Source organism: Podarcis tiliguerta (genome assembly GCF_965153285.1).
Source record: "Podarcis tiliguerta genome assembly, chromosome: 11".
Classification (NCBI taxonomy): domain Eukaryota; kingdom Metazoa; phylum Chordata; class Lepidosauria; order Squamata; family Lacertidae; genus Podarcis; species Podarcis tiliguerta.
The window spans coordinates 31,857,830-31,878,085 of record NC_139544.1 but is presented as its reverse complement, the minus strand read 5'-3'; the positions used below and the strand labels follow the sequence as shown (position 1 = coordinate 31,878,085).

Below are 20,256 nucleotides of genomic sequence, written 5' to 3'. Positions count from 1 at the left end.
GTGTGTCTGCTGAGTAATAGGGAAACTTGAGGCATTCAGTTTATTTGAATTCCAGTGTGAACTAGCCAGATCAGAACATATTTTATGTTATATGGCATCTATTTGTAGAATTCATTAACAGCAAGCAAAGTATATGCCCACCTACAATTCACACATCTTAATGTAGCTGAAAATGAGTAAAGTGAAAAGTCATTTTATTTATTATGTAACTTAGTTTTAGACCTGTGCTCCTTTACGCTTTGTCCCTTACAGTCACTTTTTACTGTTTTTATCTTTTAAAGTTATGTATTGTATAAATTACCTTTTAATTACTAGGTTTTATTTCTTACCTGTTTTAAGTCTTATGTGTTCAGTTTATCCATATGTTTTATCTTACACTGGTCTATGACTGAAATAAAGTTTAACAAAAATATTTTTGGGGGCGGAAAGAACAGAATTATCTTCTGAGTTTTTAACTTCTCCAAGGTTTTATAGTTCATGGCTGAAAAAAAACGTACTAAAATACAGCTTTGAATGCATATTTCAGGATAAAATGCATTTAGAAAGGCACACACTGTGATAAAATGTATACTAAAATCTAATATATGCAATGTAATAGTTATTTAAAGACACAGTTAAATAAGAACTTTTCTGCATTTCTTTTTAAATCACAGATACCTGCGGACAGAAAAATACTTATGAATCAATACAGACCAGAAACAGACTGAGCTATCCTTAGCTGCTAATTATCAATGTGAAACTTCAACACCCCTGCTCTCCTTTCATATGGTTGTTTAACTTTAAACTGGATTTGAAGCAGACAGCCCTTCAAATATAGGACTGTCCTCATAAAAGCACTCCTTCACATGTCTTGTTGCCTGTCAACTCACTAGGTAACCTGAGGTAAGCAGCTTATCCTAGTCTCTCTCCGATATGCAATATTATTGTGCAGTATATTAATTAATTAATGATTCCAAGGTAGACTCACCACCAGTTTACACAGTATGAAAACCCATTTCACAGTTACTAAAATATAAATATCCATAGCTAAAATATGCAGTAAAAAAAAAAATTCTATTAAAATGTTTAAATACTGGCAACCAAGGTTAAAATACATGATAAAACCCCATTTTTTAAAAAAAAACCACACCAGTAAATGAAACAGTAGACTCCAATCAAGAGCTCAATGTAATTACTGTGCAAATATGAAAGTAATACTGATCTACCAAACCAGAAGGGTCCCCAACCCCACCCCCTGTAGTTTGTATTTTTTGCAATTTCATGCACACTGCTTAGAAATGTTACTATTAGTGGTGGTATGTAAGCACCTTAAATAAAAAGAGTTGTATTCAATGCAGCACTAAGCAGGACTGTTGTATCAGTGAAAGCATTTCTGCTTGCCAGACAGAACGATCTCCACTTGCCTCCACCCTGCCCTAACACAGTGTTCTGGGAATTTTCCCAAGCCTCTGAAGCAGGTTTGGAGAGGGCATAGGGGCACCAATGGGGAGATGAGATGGGGGAAAGTCGCACTGAGGTAGCAGGAATCCTTGTGCTGGTTTTCAATAGCACAAAAAATTAGTTAAATATAGCTCTGTGTAAGCACATCAATGGGACGCAGGTGGCGCTGTGGGTTAAACCACAGAGCCTAGGACTTGCCGATCAGAAGGTCAGCAGTTCAAATCTCTGCGACCCGGTGAGCTCCCGTTGCTCAGTCCCTGCTCCTGCCAACCTAGCAGTTCCAAAGCACATCAAAGTGCAAGTAGATAAATAGGTACCACTCTGGCGGGAAGGTAAACAGCGTTTCTGTGCGCTGCTCTGGTTCACAAGAAGCGGCTTAGTCATGCTGGCCACATGACCCGGAAGCTGTACGCCGGCTCCCTCAGCCAATAAAGCGAGATGAGCGCCTCAACCCCAAAGTCGGCCATGACTGGACCTAATGGTCAGGGGTCCCTTTACCTTTACTAAGCACATCAACACCTCACCAACTACTACTTCGCTACCTGTTCACATGTGAAGTCATTTGTGGTCTGTTATCCTTCCAAAGCTTATCCATTTCAAGTTCCTTTTGGGAAGAGTTACAAGCAACTCGCTGTACTTTCAGCAAGTGATTTTGAAGTCTGTGCAAGAAACGTTTTACCAGACACTTTTATTATGGCTATATATTATACTGAACTGAGATGCAGCATAACAGTTCATATTACACCTCTGTTCAAGGATCTGCACTGACTCTTGATTTGTTACAGGGACAAGTTGAAGATGTTGCTACTCGTATATAAAGTTCTTACCCGCTTGGGACCAGTTAACTTGAAGGATCATCTTATGTCATACTTGACTGCTTGACCACTTTGGTCTGCAGAACTTGCACTTCTACAAGTGCCATAGAATCACAGAATTATAGAATCATAGAAATGTAGTGCTGGAAGGGACTCCAAGTGTCATCTAGTCTAACCCCCTGCAATGCAAGAATCTCAACTAAAGCATCCAAGGCTTATGGCCATTCAACCTCTGCTTACAAACCTCCAAGGAAGGAGAGTCCACAACCTCCAAAAGAGAGACCATTCCACTGTCAAACAGCTCTTACTGTCGGAAAGTTATTCCTGATGTTTAGTTGGTATCTCACTTCTGTAACTTGAAGCTCACAGGGTGAAATGGCCCCAAACTCAGAGGAGTTTAAAAAGGTTTCTACATATTCCTCATCCCATGGTGACCCATAGGAGTTTTCTAGCATAGGCCCACATGGAGATCATGACATCAACAGAATGCTGCACCCATTTGCCCCTCATTGACCCACACACCACTGGGCAATGGGGTTCCAGAGCCTAATTTGGCCCAGAACAAGGCTTAAACAGAAAATTCTGCAGCTTGAAATAGCTCCACTGTCTAATTCAAGTTATGCTCTTCAGAGAAATTACATAGCCGTTTTGTTTGTTTGTTTTCTGTCTTTAAATCTCTGCCCCATAACAAAAGTTCTCTGAGACAAACAAACCCACAAACCACAAAAACACATTAAACTGCAAGACAGAACAATAAAAGTCTATAACAAATTAATTATATAACTGAAACACAATTAAAACACAAATTAAAACTCGATTAAGGGCCCAGCCTACCGAACATAAAACATTATTTATGGGTGAGTTTTTGGGACCGTGGCTTCTATGTTTTTACTATGATGGTTGGTTTGTGCCTAGAGATGGGGGTGGCGATTAGATTCATTTCACATTTATGAACCTGCCTAATTCAGACTTTCCTAAACAGAGACATCCTTTGGAATTTCCACTTTTTCAGCTTTTTGTAATATAATTTGCCAGTGCAATGTGGAAATAAATAAATAAATAAATAATTCTTATACCCCACCTATTTGACTACTCTGGGTCACTCTGGGTGGCTTCCAACAAAAAATAGGAACAGCAACAACAAACACAAAAGTTTCCCAAAACACAGCTGCCTTCAGATGTCTATGAAAATTGAATAGTTGTTTTAACTCTTTGACATGTTATGTACTAAGATTAAGTTGCAGTTCTCACTCAGGGCCACCAGTATGTAAATGAAGGATTGAAAACTGTCATTCCTGATTGGTTAGCTAGTTGTGAGTTCTTAGTGTTTCAAGTTACTTAGTATTATATAAAGCAGCCAGCTAGGCTGCAGTCAGTCTGATTCCAGGAGCAGTTCTAACTGCTGCAATAAAGAGCTGTGATCCAACAGAGCTGTGTCCTTTGTCCATCTTTTCCACTATTCTTCATGACACATGCTGGGTGGGGATTCCACAGGGCATTTTTATGCACATTTAACTCCAGTAAATGCATTTGGGGCTGCAGTGTGCTCTGTGTGGGGCTACGACTGAAGTAGACTTGGAAACTACAATTGATCCAGAATGCAACTGAGAGACTGCAGACTGGAAGCAGCCACCAGGACCACATAACACCAGTCCTAAAATATCTACATTGGCTCCCAGTGCATTTCTGAGCACAGTTCAAAGTGTTGGTGTTAACCTTTAAAGCCCTTTTAGGCTTCAGCCCTGTAAACCTGAGAGTGGCTCTACCCTCATTGTTCAGCCCAGACACTGTCTGGAAAATGAGAAGTAGAATCAGGCTGGTGGTTGGATTGAGGCCCACACAATTGGTGTGTATGTGTGTGATGTTTGACTGGGCCACTGAAGGGCCCCCAATTTATTTCCAGTGCAAACAACATTTTTACTGCCCATCCCTAATTTTAAATGATTTATTGGCCATGTGTTTTTTTTGTACTGGATTATACTACTGATTATATTTTACTGCTACCCATCTGGACATTTTATGATGTAGAGACAGCATAGGAATGTTTTTTAACAATTAAATGAAAGACCACTCATTGAGCCAAATCTGGTTCCAAGGTTTGCTGCTGCCAATTCGGTTGCAAAAGAATGGAGCTGAAGAATCTTTATTTGCATCAGCAACTAGCCATAGCAATAAAATAAAATGTACTGAAGATATAGATAAAAACTTAACTATACAAAATACATTTTGGAGGTTTGCATCACTAATCAAATAATAGATCATATTCTAATTGCCCCCGCTAAAAACCTTGCAGTTTTTGCTGACACCTTATCAAAATAATAGGGTTCTTTAGTAGGGCATAGAATGATGATGCAGTTTTATTAACTGATATTTAACTGAATGTTTTATTGGTGGCCTCTGTTTTTACTGATTTACTCACTGTATTTTTGGTTTTAAATGTATCTTGCTGTATTTTGTGTAAACTGCTTAGAGATTTTGCATATTAAATAATATATAAATATTATGGGTTGGAGTGAAGATGATGGAAAGGTTGTGGTTCAGGGCTGGGCCTCCTACTTCACAAGCTGACCCTCCAACTAAACTAGTTGTGGTCATAAAAGATTACAGGTCAGAAAATGCTGCAAGGGATTTTAGAAACAAGAACCTGACTGAAATAGAAGGGCCAGGAAAGGGTGAAGGACAAGGTCATGAATAGGCCAGAGAATAAAAGGTGAGGTTTTTCAGCAAAAGGAAGCTAAAAATAAGGCAAGCAGCAGAAGGCTCCGAAACTGTACTGGTTACTCGCTGACTCTTGCTGAAGAATGAAAGGATGCCAACAATCATCCTGACAGCTGACACTGGCAAGTTGGCGGGTGCTACTGAAATGTGCTCATTTTGCTTTTATATTAGATCATAATCACTTTCATTGGCAAAATAAGCTCCTGTCATCGGCTCATTGTAGTGGGCTGCTACCTTGCATCTTGTATGTAAACTGTGAGGTTTCTGAGAAGCCTATCTTTATTTAAAGTTGGATGGGTTTTTCAGTAGCAAGCTCAACAGGACTCCCTCCTTCCTGCCCCTTCACCCATCCCAACAGAAGATAATCCACCGGACTGCGGTAGCCATTCAGTCACACATGCATTGAAAGAGGAAGGGGAAGAACAGGAACAGGAACAATAAGGAGAGGTGAAGGTAAAGAAACTTGAATATCCATTTATGCAAGGACATGTTTACACATAGGCTTGAGTTACATTCTTTACAAAGGTGATTCCCTATTTGTGCTATCCAGGAATTAGGGAAAATAAGTCACATATCATATACAGTGGTACCTCAGGTTAAGTACTTAATTCGTTCTGGAGGTCCATTCTTAACCTGAAACTGTTCTTAACCTGAAGCACCACTTTAGCTAATAGGGCCTCCTGCTGCTGCTGCGTCACCGGAGCAGGATTTCTGTTCTCATCCTGAAGCAAAGTTCTTAACCCGAGGTACTATTTCTGAGTCTGTAACCTGAAGCGTCTGTAACCCGAGGTACCACTGTAGTATAATTTTATAAGTGGTAGTCAATGTGGTCTCCTCCAAATGTTGATGGCCTCCAACCCACATCAGCCATAGTCAGCAAGGTAATGGTCAGATGTGATGGGAGTAACAACCAAAAATAATATGGAGGGCACCATTCTGGCTACCCCTGTCATGCTGCATATTACACATATGCCTTCTATGAGAAACACATTCACTATGCACTGATTCTGCTACCGTAGGGGCATAATGCAATGGGAATTTCTCTGTGGGTTTCCTCTAGCCTGTTGAACTTTCATTACTACAGATGATTCATGAAAGGGAAAGCAAGAGGTTTGACTTATCCCAGGCTGACTTTGCAAGTCTCTCCCCCCCCCCCATTAGCTGAGAGACTTTACCTGAAAAGCACTGAAATATTATGAGCAGCATGGAACTGTCTTTGCCAAGTTTAACCAAACTTCAAAGCTTTCATTTCCCTTGGCCTCTATTTCTCTCCTACTCTGACTGGGTTGCAATGCTTCATTTGCCTCACAAACCAACTGCATTAGTTTTGTTATTCCATAAAAGCTTCTTTCCACTCACTAGACATAGATAGGAAGTGGCTTTAAAATAATTCCAGTAATGTGATGCCGCCTGCGGCCTCCTGATAACTGCTATATGCCGTCCACAAAATCATCCAACATCTTTGAAATGCTAATACTCTACCTGTACTTTGTTTAACCCATTCTTATTTCTGAGCTGTTATCTCTGCTATCAAACCGTTCATTTGGGTCTATTGGTCTGGCATCAACAGTTTCTAAAGGCCTCTTTGCACACTATGACACATACATAGAGTGCCGTAGAAACAGTCTCCATGTGATTGTTTCTCTATGCTGCTGGTATAAATTGTAGCAAACCTTGCCAGGTCTGTTTCCTGCATGATACTGAGATTCTCAATATAGGTAATGGTGATTTCTGGTAGTCATGATCACAGAAATCCAACATGCAACATATGTGATTTGCATGGCCAGCCATGCAATATATTATATCCCTAGGGCAGAGGAGCTATCACACAAAGATTATTTCACTCTTTTTCCAGACGGCTATACTGAGTAATTGCAGATAAGTCATAATACCAAGTGAATGAGGTAATTAGTATCACATCTCCATCCACCAGAATAGATTCTTACAGATGTGTAAGATGAGGGGTCCGGTGTTGAAAGACTAAGACCCAGAAATTAGTAGTGAACAAAATAATGGCCTGAGCACTGCAAAAATGCATGTGACACATTTAAAGATCGAGAAATGAACTGGGCACTTCAGAAATTATTGCTTTTTTTTTGTTTAGTTTGCACTTACCAACCTCCACAACACTAGAACAGTTGGGATCTGTGAAGCCATCAGGACACTCGCAAGAGTAGAAGTTGTCATCCAATCCAGACAAGCAGATGCCTCCATTTTCGCAGGGGTTGGAGTCGCATATATCCCCTGTGAATCAAAGAAAGGATTTATCACAATCTTTTAAATATATAGGTTTCAAAATCATGATGAATGCTGGTGAAAATATAGTTTATTGATAGTTAAGAGCAGATACAGTATTTCCTAGCAACAAATTATCTAACGAACTTGATCGGTTTCTGTTAGGACTTTTACGGGAACAACCTTCATAAAAAGTGATGCTCCCTTCAATTATCATGACATAAAGAGTTGTATTCTTGTGGAAACAATTTTTAAGGTGTGGAAGCAAATGGATGTGTTTTCATCTCTGCAACATTAACCAATAACCAGTTATTGGAAACTAGTGCTAAAACTTAGAATCCCTTCAAGCCTTGTCTGTTCTGGTGACCTCAGGTTATGCAGGACATTAGTTCTTATCAGCTCTAGCCAGTGTGGCCAATAACCAGGAGTAACTGCAGTTGTAGAGAAAAACACATGGAGGCACCTGGTTTAGGGTAAGAACAGGTAGAAGATTGTTCTTCAACAACAAGAGACAACATGATCCAAGGTATAGATTCCCAAAGCAATAGAAATATGGATTCCCAAAGAAAGTTTGTGCAACAACAAAGCATCATAATAGCATTTTATGCAGACCTAAAGCAAAAAAAAAAAAAAAAAAGGCGATATCCAGATGCACTGTTCTAAATATGTGTTTGTGGATGGGGTTGAGGGAAGGAAATCCTGATATTATTTCTGTGAGCTTCCTTCCAAATGTGTTTGGGATACTTGTTAGCAAAGAATAGCAATCTCCTTTGGATTTTTCTACAACTTAACAACCATCCCCTCCCAAGACCTTCCCCAATACCTATACACCATTAGGATGGATTCCCACTTTCTTTGTGTACTTAAATAATGTGTTCCCGAATAAAATTCACAGACACCTTGCCAGATATAAAGGATGTGTGTGTGTGTGTGTGTGTGTGTGTGTGAACATGTCAAGAGCACTCCCCTTAAAGACACACACAAATACTGCAATGCCCAGTCTTTTTTAATTCTACAATTTCATGCTCTTCAGAGTTGTATTATTGTACCTTAGAATTATAGAGTTGGATCTAGAGGCACCTCCTGCCAGAGGATGCTCCTTTGACTCCAACTCCTTTGGGAAGAGTTGTCCCTTTATGCTTTAGCTACAATGTTCATTCATTCTTTCATTCATTCATTGAATTTGTATACTGCTCTAAATCCATAGATTTCAGGGTCATTGACAACATATAAATACAAGCTAAAAACACAAAATACACAAGAAAAAGGGGGGGCGACAAACCAATAATCCCCCTACCTCACTCCTCCCAATAGTTCCTTTATCTAATTTGCATATTTGAATTCATTTTCTGATTGTTGATAAAAGAGCAAAACAGGAGCAAATATATAAAAATACAAGTATAAAAACACATACAAGTATAATTTTCCCTGATTTTTAAGTTCTGCATGTTATCATGTATTGGTATTATATTCCACCCTCCTCCTTCTGTAGAAGCCCAGGACATCTAACAATAATCACACAAATAAAACTATGTAGAATAATAAAGCCAATATGCTATAAAATACAATAAATAATGAAAATGTAGTGCAGAAGCAGCAATAAATGGCTCAAAAAAACTATATTTCAATGTCTAGTTTTTAACTTAAAGAAAACCAGGGAGGAGAACACAATCAGATCTCTAGTGGGAAAGAATTCTATAATTGATTTGCTCAGAAGATTATTATATACAAATATCTAGAAAAGTCTGATTTTAGTATGTCAATTGTTGGCCTACTGACCATTACAATTAATTAATTTTTAATTTTATACACCACCCTTCACCTGAACATCACAGGGCAGTTTACAACATAAACTTTACAATTTATGATGAACTTATTTGTTGGGAGGTTGCCAAACTGCTCTGAACCATCCAGCCCAATGGAAGCACACACACCTTTAACTGAAAGGACTCCAAGTTAAATCCGGCTTTTGATTTTAAATTTCTCAGGTGAAAAGGCTAGAAAGGTAGCTGATGAAATCTTAGAGCAGCCTTTCCTGGTGCTCCCTAGCTATGTTCTGGTTTACAGCCCCCATCACCTTCAGCCAGCACAGCAGATTAATAGTCTTGCAGAACCAGTGGCCTGACATGCCACCAAGCAGCCCCTACAATGCTGAATATTCTTCAGTTGTCTTATGAAAGTGCCGGAATGGAAAAAAAATATGTCTACTCAGTGATCAGTATCTCAAAAATTGGAACACTTAGATTACTCCCTTCTCTGTGGAAGTTCTACCCAAACTGAACACTTGCTATATGGCATAGAAAATGCAGAGTGACTTTCCTGTTATTTTTTTTTTTACAATTATAGAGCTTTCTTCTTCTGAAAGCCCCCACCCCCCAAAAAATTCAAGCCAAAGGTTTTAGTGTGTGAAAAATTCTGCTACTTGTGATAAAGCAGAGCCTGATGACTGATATTTAAATAAGTATTTTTATTTTTTTGAGTGGGGGGTGAGAAACACAAATTGATGCACCTGTCATCCTCACTGGTGGGATTTTTAAATAAATTAATTTTGCTTTGCAAAGAAAACTTTGTGTCCTGAATATGACATACAATTTTGGCAGGATCTCGGTAAAAGCATTTCAAATTGGACAGCTGTCATGCAGAGCTTCATATTACCAGGAAAGCATCTATCTGAATAGCATCACTTTGACTTCACGGGAGTTTGATTAAGCACTTTGATGTCAGATGTCACTCTGATTTTAAATTGCATGTCGAGTTGCAAATTTCAAATGTGCTTCTCTATCCTACTTTCATAGTCTTGTTTTATAATATCAAAAATGTTTGAGACTAGCTCATGCATTTTACCAGCTGAATTCCCTTTCTTCGTGCATGCATGTGTCTAATTTTCTATTTTAAAAATTCACTTCCTCTTATTAGGAATAGAGTTTCTTACCTACTTAAGTGCTGAGAGGTCCAGAATTATGTAGTTTCCTCTGGATGAGAAAGCACCAGAGGCTTATGATGTAATATGTTTTATTTACAAACATACACAAGCAAAGCACAGTAAAAGCAAAATTACTCCCACAGGAAGCAGCAAAATGGTTGATTCCCAAAGCACTAGTGTGGATTCCTACAGCCTCCAAGGCAGGCTGCTTCCTATCTGGCTATCAGCCTCTCTCTTTCTCTGTCCAGATTCAAATCCCCAATTGCTTTATTTTCTCCAAAGATAAAAACTGCAGCTCATTGTCCTAAAATTTCACCCCTGAATTCACTCCCAGTGTGGAAATATCAGCTAAACTAGTGCTCTGCAAAAAAAAAACAAAAAAAAAAAAACACAACCCACCATTTTCCATCAATTAATGAGAAACTGCATCCAAATCCTACCCACCAAATCCTAAGTACCTTGAGAAGGAGGTAGAAAAATGGAAGCCTCTTTCACACTGAAAGAAAACAAACTGGAGGGCAGGTTTCAGCACAGCACTAAGACAAACAAATCTGACTATTAGCAAGCAGTCAGCTTAACAAAGGATAGTTACTCAGCAAACAACAGTGACGTCACAGTCAGGAGGCTGGCTCTGTTGCATTATTCCCTGTTTAGGGAAGTTGTTAATGTTTGATATTTTATTGTGCTTTTAATTCTGTTGGGAGCCACCCAGAGTGGCTGGGGAGGCCCAGCCAGATGGGTGGGGTATAAATCTTCTTCTGCTTCTTCTTATGTATACAGTTACTGACACTTGCATGCATGAAAGGGTTATCCTGAGTCCTGAGCTCAAATTACCAGAGTGGGTGTGGCCTAGCATGCTCTCAGCAGCCTCTGCTCCCCACCCTCTCAGTCTTTTTTTTTTTTTTTTTGCTCTTTGTACTTCCTGGAGCAAGTGAAGAAGGAGCCATGTGGTTTGGCTCCCAACTCAGCAAATGCTGCAAGTGAACTGAATCTCTCTAAAAGATTTCATAATCTACTTCTTTGCTAACCCAAAGATTGCATGATTCTTTCGTAAATGAGTGATGAATTCCATTTCCCCCCTAAAATTAACAATAAAAAGCAGATTAAGATGAAATCCTAACCCCGTTTACCTGGAGTAAGCATTGTTGAAGTCAATGTGATTTACTTCTGAGTAGCCAGTTAGGATTGTAGTTTTAGTGCATATGTGCTGCCTTTGGCAACAAACAGCAAAGCAAAGAGGCACCTATATATACACACACATCAATGACTTTCTAACACCTTAACAGCCCCTCTATTATCCAGAAACAAATACCTTGTGATATTCACTTCCCTGTGTGTTCTTTTTCAAAGTAAATCAAGCAGCTAACAACCCATCAGTTAGCCATCTCCCTGGAGGGTTCCAAACCTCTAGCGAGCTTCTTGATAACAGTGTTATGAAATATCAAAGTGAAATGTCAAAAAAATGACATTAATTACTTATAATCTGTGGACTTAAAAAAGAAAAACCTTCTGTGAACAAATGTGGATTGCATTTGCTTCAAGGAATTCCGTTCCTGAACACTGAGCAATTACACAAAATTTCCATATCTGAGCTTACAGCAGAATTCTCTGACATCTCTACTCTTGCACCAGGGATCCTGGAGTCAGGAGGTTTGCAGCCTATGCTCTCAGAGTACATACCCTCATTACATCCATCACTGAACCCCCTCCACAACAGGGACCTGCATCTCCTGCACCTGGAGGGAATTGTCAGAAAGGAGGAGATATGTTAGGTTCCAAACCTGAGGTCTGACCATAGAAAGCCTTCTACTTCTCAAGGAAGGTTCAGAGTTTGGGAGTACATAGGAGGCATAAAAGTAGGGCCAAGTTGCTCACCATTGTGCCCTTGGAGCTTTTTAACAGCATTGGGAAAATATAGTCATGCAAGCTATACCAGCTGTAGTTCTGTCTTTTATACATCTATATTTTACTTATATATATATATATATATATATATATATTCAAAGCATTTGTTTATTTCTACTCTATTAAAAGTGCAGGAGCCCAGTTTCCCCTTTCACCTGGCCAACCAAGTATAGTATGCTTATTCAAAGCATTAAAAACCATAACAAAAGAAAGTGGTAATGCTAACATGAACAAAACAGCACTGTCACAGGATCAGGTACACATTTGTTTCCTTGATGACTGCATGTGTTGCTCCAATCAAATTACTTCTATTTAAGGAGCTAGGCTCTCTTCCTGGCACACACTGCATGCATCTTGGTGTACTGTACCCACAAACCTCTTTTAACACAATCTCCAGCATGTCTGCTCAAAAGTAAAATCCTGATGAGTTCAATGGTGCTTACTCTCAGGTAAGTGGGTATAGGATTGCAGGATATTTGCCCACAGTTATGCAGAGGGCCCAAGTTCCTGCTCTGCACAGGTTCAAACTGCATATCAAAAGCTTTTTGCAAGTCTCAGAAACTTTGCCTGTAATCGGGAGGTAAATTATGCAGGAGCATCGATGTTGTTCAGTTCAGGATGACTGCCAGTTCTGCAAATTGTCCTTTATTTGCCTTGCTTTGCCTTTCCTGGATTAGTTCCTAGCCCAATCTTAATCATGCCCTGGACCAAACTGTAGTTCCAAAACCTTGCTGCCAGACCACCAGTGCTAACCCATTCAAGCCTGCTGCCAGTAGATTCTCGTCTCCCAATAATTTATACATATGTATGATTACAAACAGATGTAGCCAGTTTTCCCACTCTCCATAACTTATGGGCTCCTGGATTGTAGGAGCCTGATTTCCCTGCTCTAAGGTATTCATAGGGAATAACTGGAGGACTTTTTAAAAAGTCTATAAAGGCCTTCCTTCCCTATAGTTTCATACTACACTTGGTCCTGTCTTTTTGGCTGTGGGCTACATTTCTCCTTGCTTCACCTCTTGCAGTTTCCTTTCCCTGTGGCTTTTCTAATTCATGGGTCTGTTTCCTCCACCTTTTCGTTTCACCACTGCTGACAGGCTTTTGGATAGACAAGTCAAGAGTCTCAGTCCCTGGCTGCAATACTCCACAGTTCAAGCTTGCCGGCCACTCACTGACTACATGGGTGGGGGCATGAAGCGGGTCTCCACAGTTGGGCCTCAGAGTGAACTTCAACACCTTTTAGCTGCTGTTCAAACATGACACTATTCCCATGACATTCCATTTCCATTCCATTCAAGGTTGCTGTGATTTCTTCTGCCAATCATTGTTGCAATGCTCTGACTTCTTTTTTCAGGAATGCTGTTCATACACCAGCTCCCATTTCCCTCCAAGGAAAAAATATATCACACTGTCCTCCTTAAGCATTGTGATTTACAGTAGGTGGCAAGAAGACCACTGGTAAGACTACAGGGTTTAGTTTCCCCTACATAAGAAGTTACAGGAGACTTATGTCATCTTGTACACATGTGTTTGATTTACAAGCAAAGCTAATAGAAGCCTGCATTAAGCAACATAACCTCTAACCCTGCTTCAGGTTACCCAAATCAGCAGCATAAACCTTTGCAATTCCCCAGCCTAATCTCAGCCCAACTGGACTCACAGTGTATTTGTCTCCAAACTACAACAGCATTCTCTAGCTTCCTCACCCCCCTCCGCCTTTGCAAAGCACTGGTCTCAAACCTGATTCCTGCAGGTAAATTACCCATTTAGTAAAACATCTCCCCTCATTAGCTTCCATTGAGGAAACATCAACTGATCATCCCTATTAGCAAGCAATCAGCTTAACAATGGATAGCCATCTAGCAACTACATCACCATCAATATAAACACTAACTACTCATGCATATTATTTTACAAGAAAATAAATGTTTGTTATATATCACCCATTACACCCACCTATCCATATGTAATTACACTACTGTGCACTAACAGGTAACCAGTATAATAAATACAATGATTTGCATGATAACAGGACACTTGTAGCACATTTTAAAAGCATAGTTAATGCATATAGTCCAGTGCATGTTTGGCACAATATACCAAGCACTGTAATCTCAATTAATTTCAGCAGAGCTTGAATCTAGATGGTGGCAATTGATTACTGCTGGATCCAGTGTTCCTAATCAAGAGATTGTGGTGTGCAGCATGCAATGTGGTGCTGCCCTTTTGACAAGACTAACAACCAGCTGAGGAAGAGAAGAAAACAAATAGTGGTGCTGTCACACAGAAGACCACAATGCCCCCCCCACCAGATTCCCTTACCATAGAACTGGGTTTTTGACCACAGGAAAGAGTAATCAGAAGAGAGGGACAGAGCAGAAGTTGTACAGAGGATGCAGTCATTTCTGACTTCTCCCTGCCATCCCATTTCTCTGTGGGTCTTTTGCATGCAGCCATCTTCTTCTCATTTCCCACTCCTGCCCTGCATGTGCTGTCCCTCAAAACATAAGAAGGCTGCTTTCTTGCTGAGCTTGTGCTTTGAAGTTGAGAGTGAGTGGGTTGGAAATCAGAGTTCACAGAGGTAGGTGGTATTCTGGTTCTTTGCTGCATGCTAAGATGGGCATGAGCCCCCAACCCCCCTTCATTCAGCACCTGGTTTTGTCCAGTTTTCTTGCTTCCTTCACCTTCTCCCCAACCTTCCTTTTTCTTCCCGGAACTCCTGTCCAGTTTTTGCTCTTGGAGTTTCTTCAGGAACATGCTCTGTCCCTCTGGGCCACCTTCCAGGAAGTGCAGCCAGCTCAGAGGCTGCAAGCAGTGGCACAAAGCTTTCCCCCTCCATCCAGGGGGAGAAAACCCTGCCTGCCAGTGTGCAGCCAGCTGAGATCAAAGAGCTTTGCACTGCTTCAAGTAGTGCCTTAGGCTTTCCTCCCACTTTTTTTACAGAAATAATAATTTCACTAGAGCCAGATGACACTGAAGTCCAGACAGTGGCGTAGCGTGGGTTGTCAGCACCTGGGGCAAGGCAAGTAATTTGTGCCCCCTAACCCGTGGATTTGCGCCCCCTAACCCTAACCCCCAGATGTTGTGCCCGGTGCGGCTGGCCCCTCCTGCACCCCCCACGCTACGCCACTGAGTCCAGAGAGCCCAAAGCAGGCTGGATTACACCAGGCACCTGATGACATTTGGCAATGGACCAAAGATTCCCCATGTCAGCTTTACAAAGTTGCAAAGTTTCATCAATTACATTTTTCGAAAACGTAACATAGTGTAGCAGGAGGTGCCGTCTCAGAGAGAGCACTCCTCTCTCTGACACATGCCTCTATAATCCTAAAAAAGTATGCCTTCTTTCTACAGTGATATTTATACTCAGGTTTATGCTACTCAAAGCAATTAACCAATCAACCAAAGTTCATCTGATGAATCAGCAAATATTGCATTCAATTGGGTAACAGCTCTTAAACCTTTAACATGAGTCTGATTGTATCCAGAAACATGACATGTAGGCCAAAATATTTTTGTTTGCATGGTACACCCAGGCCTTAGATTTCTATGCGTAAAATTATATATATATCATTTGTATCTAATGTTTCTAAGGAGTGCCATGAGATGCATGTTCATCTAGCTTAATGAGTGCCTGCTATAATGTAGGGCTTTTTAAAATAATAAATAAATTATTAATCAGGTCTGCCTGGCTCTGCAGAGGAGTGTTACGAAGCGCTGTGGGTGGAGGGCAAACAGACTGCAGACATCCAAGCACCACCAGCCTCCTACAGCACAAAGATTCAGAAAGCCACGTCTGCTGTTTTAATTTTAGAGCCATGATTTCAGCACTAAGATTGCCTGCATTGAATCTGTCTCCTTTCCAAATGAACAGGAAGAAGGGGGGGGGGACTCTGCCAGGTGTTAGGGAAGTAGGTCATTTTGAAAATTGGCACACGTGCGCCTGCTTCGTGTTTGTTCTGTGTCCTATCCTGCCAATTAAGCATCTGAGGGAGCTGCATGTTGGTTCAAGCAGAGAACCAATGACCTGCCTTTCCATATCTGAAAGCATCTGCTTTTCTGCTCTTCCCTGGCACTCTTTGCGTACGTTTCATGCTGTTCACAGTGTTCTTTGGGGAGAAAAGGTGGCTAGAGGTCAACCTTAGAGAGATCAATTTGATATGTCTTTGGGGGGGGGGGAGATGTTGTGGACCCAATTATTACCAACGTAAGTGGAAGATGCTCAGGGAATTCTGTTCCCAGCAATGTTAATAATTAATTTGGCAAAAGAAAATACTGCTTGTGCAAACCCATATGGAAAATCTGATTAAAATTAAATAGGAATCTTGGGCATAAGATAATGTTCCTGAGTTCATATTGTTCAATTACACAGTCAATCTGTGTCAGGAGCCAAGCAGTCTTGGTGGGTTTGAGGATGAATGAGCACCAGATTTCTGTTTCTGGAAACCTTGTCTCATTTTATGCTGGGATTACATTACACACAGCTATTTGAATTATTTCTGGCTAGGATGTTTGAGAGTGACAGAAACTGGCACAAAGAGTTTTAGCGAGCTGCCTAACTTACCGTCTATAATTTGACCAATGGACTACGTGGTATGTACCATCAGGATTTCTGCTACTGGGTCTTTTGTCAATACTATACTCTTCATACTGTGGAGACCATACTGTGCTTTCCGACTTGTGGTGCTGTTGGCTTCAGGCCCAGAATGTTCAGGGGCTCAGGCTTAAAATGTCACTTTTGCCACCTGGCAAACAGAAAGCACTGACCTTCATTACACTGCCTGCATTCACATGCAACATGAAGCCACAATTGCATTTTACGAGCCAAGGCAGGCAAGAGCTGCGTGCAGGTACAGCATGAGTTGCTGAACAAGCTAGGATTCAGTATATATACCTTCCCATACCATGAAAACCCAGAAACTGTAGGTAATGGCTTCAAAGCATGACAATAAGAGCACTTCCAGGCTGTCGGTGTTTTTGGCTGGGATTCAATCACTTGTCAGTAAATTGCAGTTGACTTGGAGGTCTTGTGCAAGAAACCTGCTTCTCCAAAAGATCAGACTTTTTGCAATAAGGCAAGTGATGTGAAAATTCATTGGAAAGTGTGTGATAGCACTTGCTTTGACACAGTATCATCTCGCCTTCCCATTAACAAATCAGAATGAATGTCATTAAAAAGCCAACATTGTGCAACCTCCCTGCAAACAAATCAGGAAGAGTGCTCAATAAACAGGTCAACTGAAAGAACTCTAAGCCAACTTTAAAGCATGGTTTCATATCCTGGCATGATTTAAAGTCACTGGGTTGTTCACATGTAATGGGAGGCTATGGTTGGAGGCTGAATCCTTGCTTGTATTGCTGCTCATAATAAGCAAGGAATGAAGCTGCTATAAAGGGACTGAGTGCTAATGTTGAATGTCGATCCCGTCTTAACCAGGATTTCTAGCTTAGCCGTGTGTGCAGGAACAGCTATAGTGAGGGAACACACGGCAAGCACAAAAGGCCTTATTGCACTTTCAGTATAATTAGTTTTGTATCTAGTCCCATCATTTTAATTATTAAAAATAAAATATTAAAAACAAAATTAAAATTAAATTATTAAAACTAATCCAGAATGAGGCAGCTAGACTGATGACTGAGAGTGGTTGCTGGGACCATATAACACTGGTTCTAAAGGATCTTCATTGACTCCCAGTGCATTTGTGAGCACAATTCAAAGTGTTGGTGTGGACCTTTAAAGCCCTAAATAGCCTCTGCCCAGTGTACCTGAAGGAGTGTCTCCTTCCCCATCATTTAGCCCGGACAGTGGGGTCCTCCTCCAAGGGTCTTCTGCTGGTTCCCTCACTGCAAGAAGCAATGTTACAGGGAACCAGGTAGAGGGCCTTCTCGGTAGTGGCGCCCTCCCTGTGGAACACCCTCACTTCAGATGCAGAGGAGATAAAGAACTACATCACTTTTAGAAGACATTTGAAGGCAGCCCTGCATCAAGAAGTTTTTATTGTTTTATGTTTCAAGATATACTGTAAGCCACCCAGAGTGGCTGGGCTGGGGAAACCCATCCAGATGCGTGGGGTATAAATAATAAAATTATTATTAAAGGTAGAATTGGAAAACTGGTCAGTATTACACAACAGGAATTAAAGCTTCTTATCCCTACAAACGATTTCAGTTTTCAGTGTGTGCATAGCAAATAACACCACACTATTTTGAGAAAACAAAATTGACATATCTTTATTAGGTTGCTGTTCCATTTTCCATTGCATGCTTTGCTTGCTGCGGCTCAATTGCTTTCAGAAGCGTTTTTCCTACTTTAAACACATTATTGTAACTGACACAGTTTTTCCTCCCCCAAAAAACATAAAAAAGAAAGTTCAAATTCTGTCCTATATAAGTAGCTAACATTACAGAGAACCTGAAATATGAATGATCCATAACCCTTAAGAGGAAGAATGTAATAACTAGCTTTCAAGTCCATAGCCACCCTCTCCCTCCCAAAAACTAGAGCAGAGTGAGAGAATTATTGGGGCTGATAAAATTCCAATTCCCCCTGCACAAATAGACTACTCCAGCTCAGAAGGTATTGTGCAAAAATCCTACAAACTGTTGCTCTCCAAAACTGTGAATCTATTCCCCCACCCTTTCCTACCAACAATGCTTTGCTGTGTCAGGCACAGAGCCAAATAAACACTGCAGCAATGCCACTTTTCTGGGCTCACTAAGCATCTTACAGCAAATTCTTATGCACATTTACTGGGAAGTCTCACTGTGTTCCATGGGGCTTGCTTCTAGGTAAGTGTACATAGGATTTCAGCCTACAAAAACTGAACTCTCTCTCCTTCTCCAACCTACATCTCAAAATCATGTTTAAATATTCTAATAATAATAATACTTTCCAATAATAGTCAATGCATCAGATTATATTTGGTTAGCATTTTGTACTCCTATCTAGATTGCATGCAGGTCATTTGTCCCTACAGCCGAACATTTATTATACTATTGATGGAAAGGTTGCAGACTTTTTCAGACAACTAGGGGGCAATGATTATTTGGTGGGTGGGTATGCCAGTGTAAATATGCAAAGGATTATGTGAGCCTAGGGCTTTTAGATAACAACAACTGACGCAGCCTATACAGATCACAAGATCAATCAATATGAGGGTACTTCCATGACTAAGCATAAATCTGGCCCATGGCATTAAAACTTCTGAGCAACTGTTTTCTAGAATACCTGTCCAGATGATACAGCCAAGAAAACAACACATATTTATCAAGAAGGGTGACTTATTAGACATGATAGCATGTTCCGCTACATGTATAAATACCCATTGGCCATGCACTTCAGTATTGATATGTCCACATTCCATGGCAACGTAATGAGAACCGTCCCATGAATGTACCAGTGTAGGCAAAGGGATAAAGTCCACTTCCTTGTCATACACTCAGTGAATTCTTTTCTTTGGTGGGAGGCATAGGAACACCCTTAGAATCTACCCAGAATCGTTCCAGAGCTGCTAACATAGTTCAGCAGTAAGCCAAACTATGGCTTACTGAGAGCATGCAAATGAGTAGGCTTTCAGAGAAGAACTTGCAGCTGCTTTACTCTTTCCCTTGGCCTTTTTGTTTCCTTCTTGCATTGAGCTAAGCTTAGCATATCATCCAAACCTGGTTTTCTGGCTAAGACATTTCCTCACTAACCATGAGCTGTAACCAAGAAGAAGAAAATAACCAGCATAGCTATGTTGACTGTTTTCTTCTTGCCAGCCATTGTCCTTGTCCTCAACTTGGCTATCAGTCTCTGAGGTAGATTATCACCAATACAATATAGTATATTGCAGCAGTGTAAAGAATACAGGATGCCTGTATTTCCACCAGAGCAAGAAGAAAAAAGGGGTGACACTGACGTTTTGCCTGTCAGCCACCAAGGACATCCAGCATTCATGATTACCATATAAAGGCTTTGATGCTAAATGAGGTGGTATTAAATGTGGCAAATATCCATATTTGTGGCAGGTGATGGATATATGTATATCTGCTAACCACCACCACCACCACCACAACAACAACTATCCTCCTGCTGCTGCCCTTCCTCTAAGGAGTTCAGAGTGATAGGAACATAGATTAATCCATAATGAGCTATTTTTATCCTCAAGAAACTTCCCTCCATTTCTGAAAAAAATCTCCATTCTCTAAGACAAAACTATGTAACTATAGACAACTGGC

The 20,256-nt window shown here is 40.5% G+C and overlaps 1 protein-coding gene across 1 annotated transcript in view; it reads right to left on the bottom strand.

Moving 5' to 3' along the window:
* The window catches only part of EDIL3 (EGF like repeats and discoidin domains 3), a 222,075-nt gene that overhangs the window by 141,053 nt on the left and 60,766 nt on the right, over positions 1 to 20,256 (bottom strand). The window contains exon 2 of the mRNA XM_083404115.1: positions 7,089 to 7,217. Coding sequence (XP_083260241.1) covers positions 7,089 to 7,217 — 129 coding nt within the window. The remainder of the gene's footprint in view (positions 1 to 7,088; positions 7,218 to 20,256) is intronic.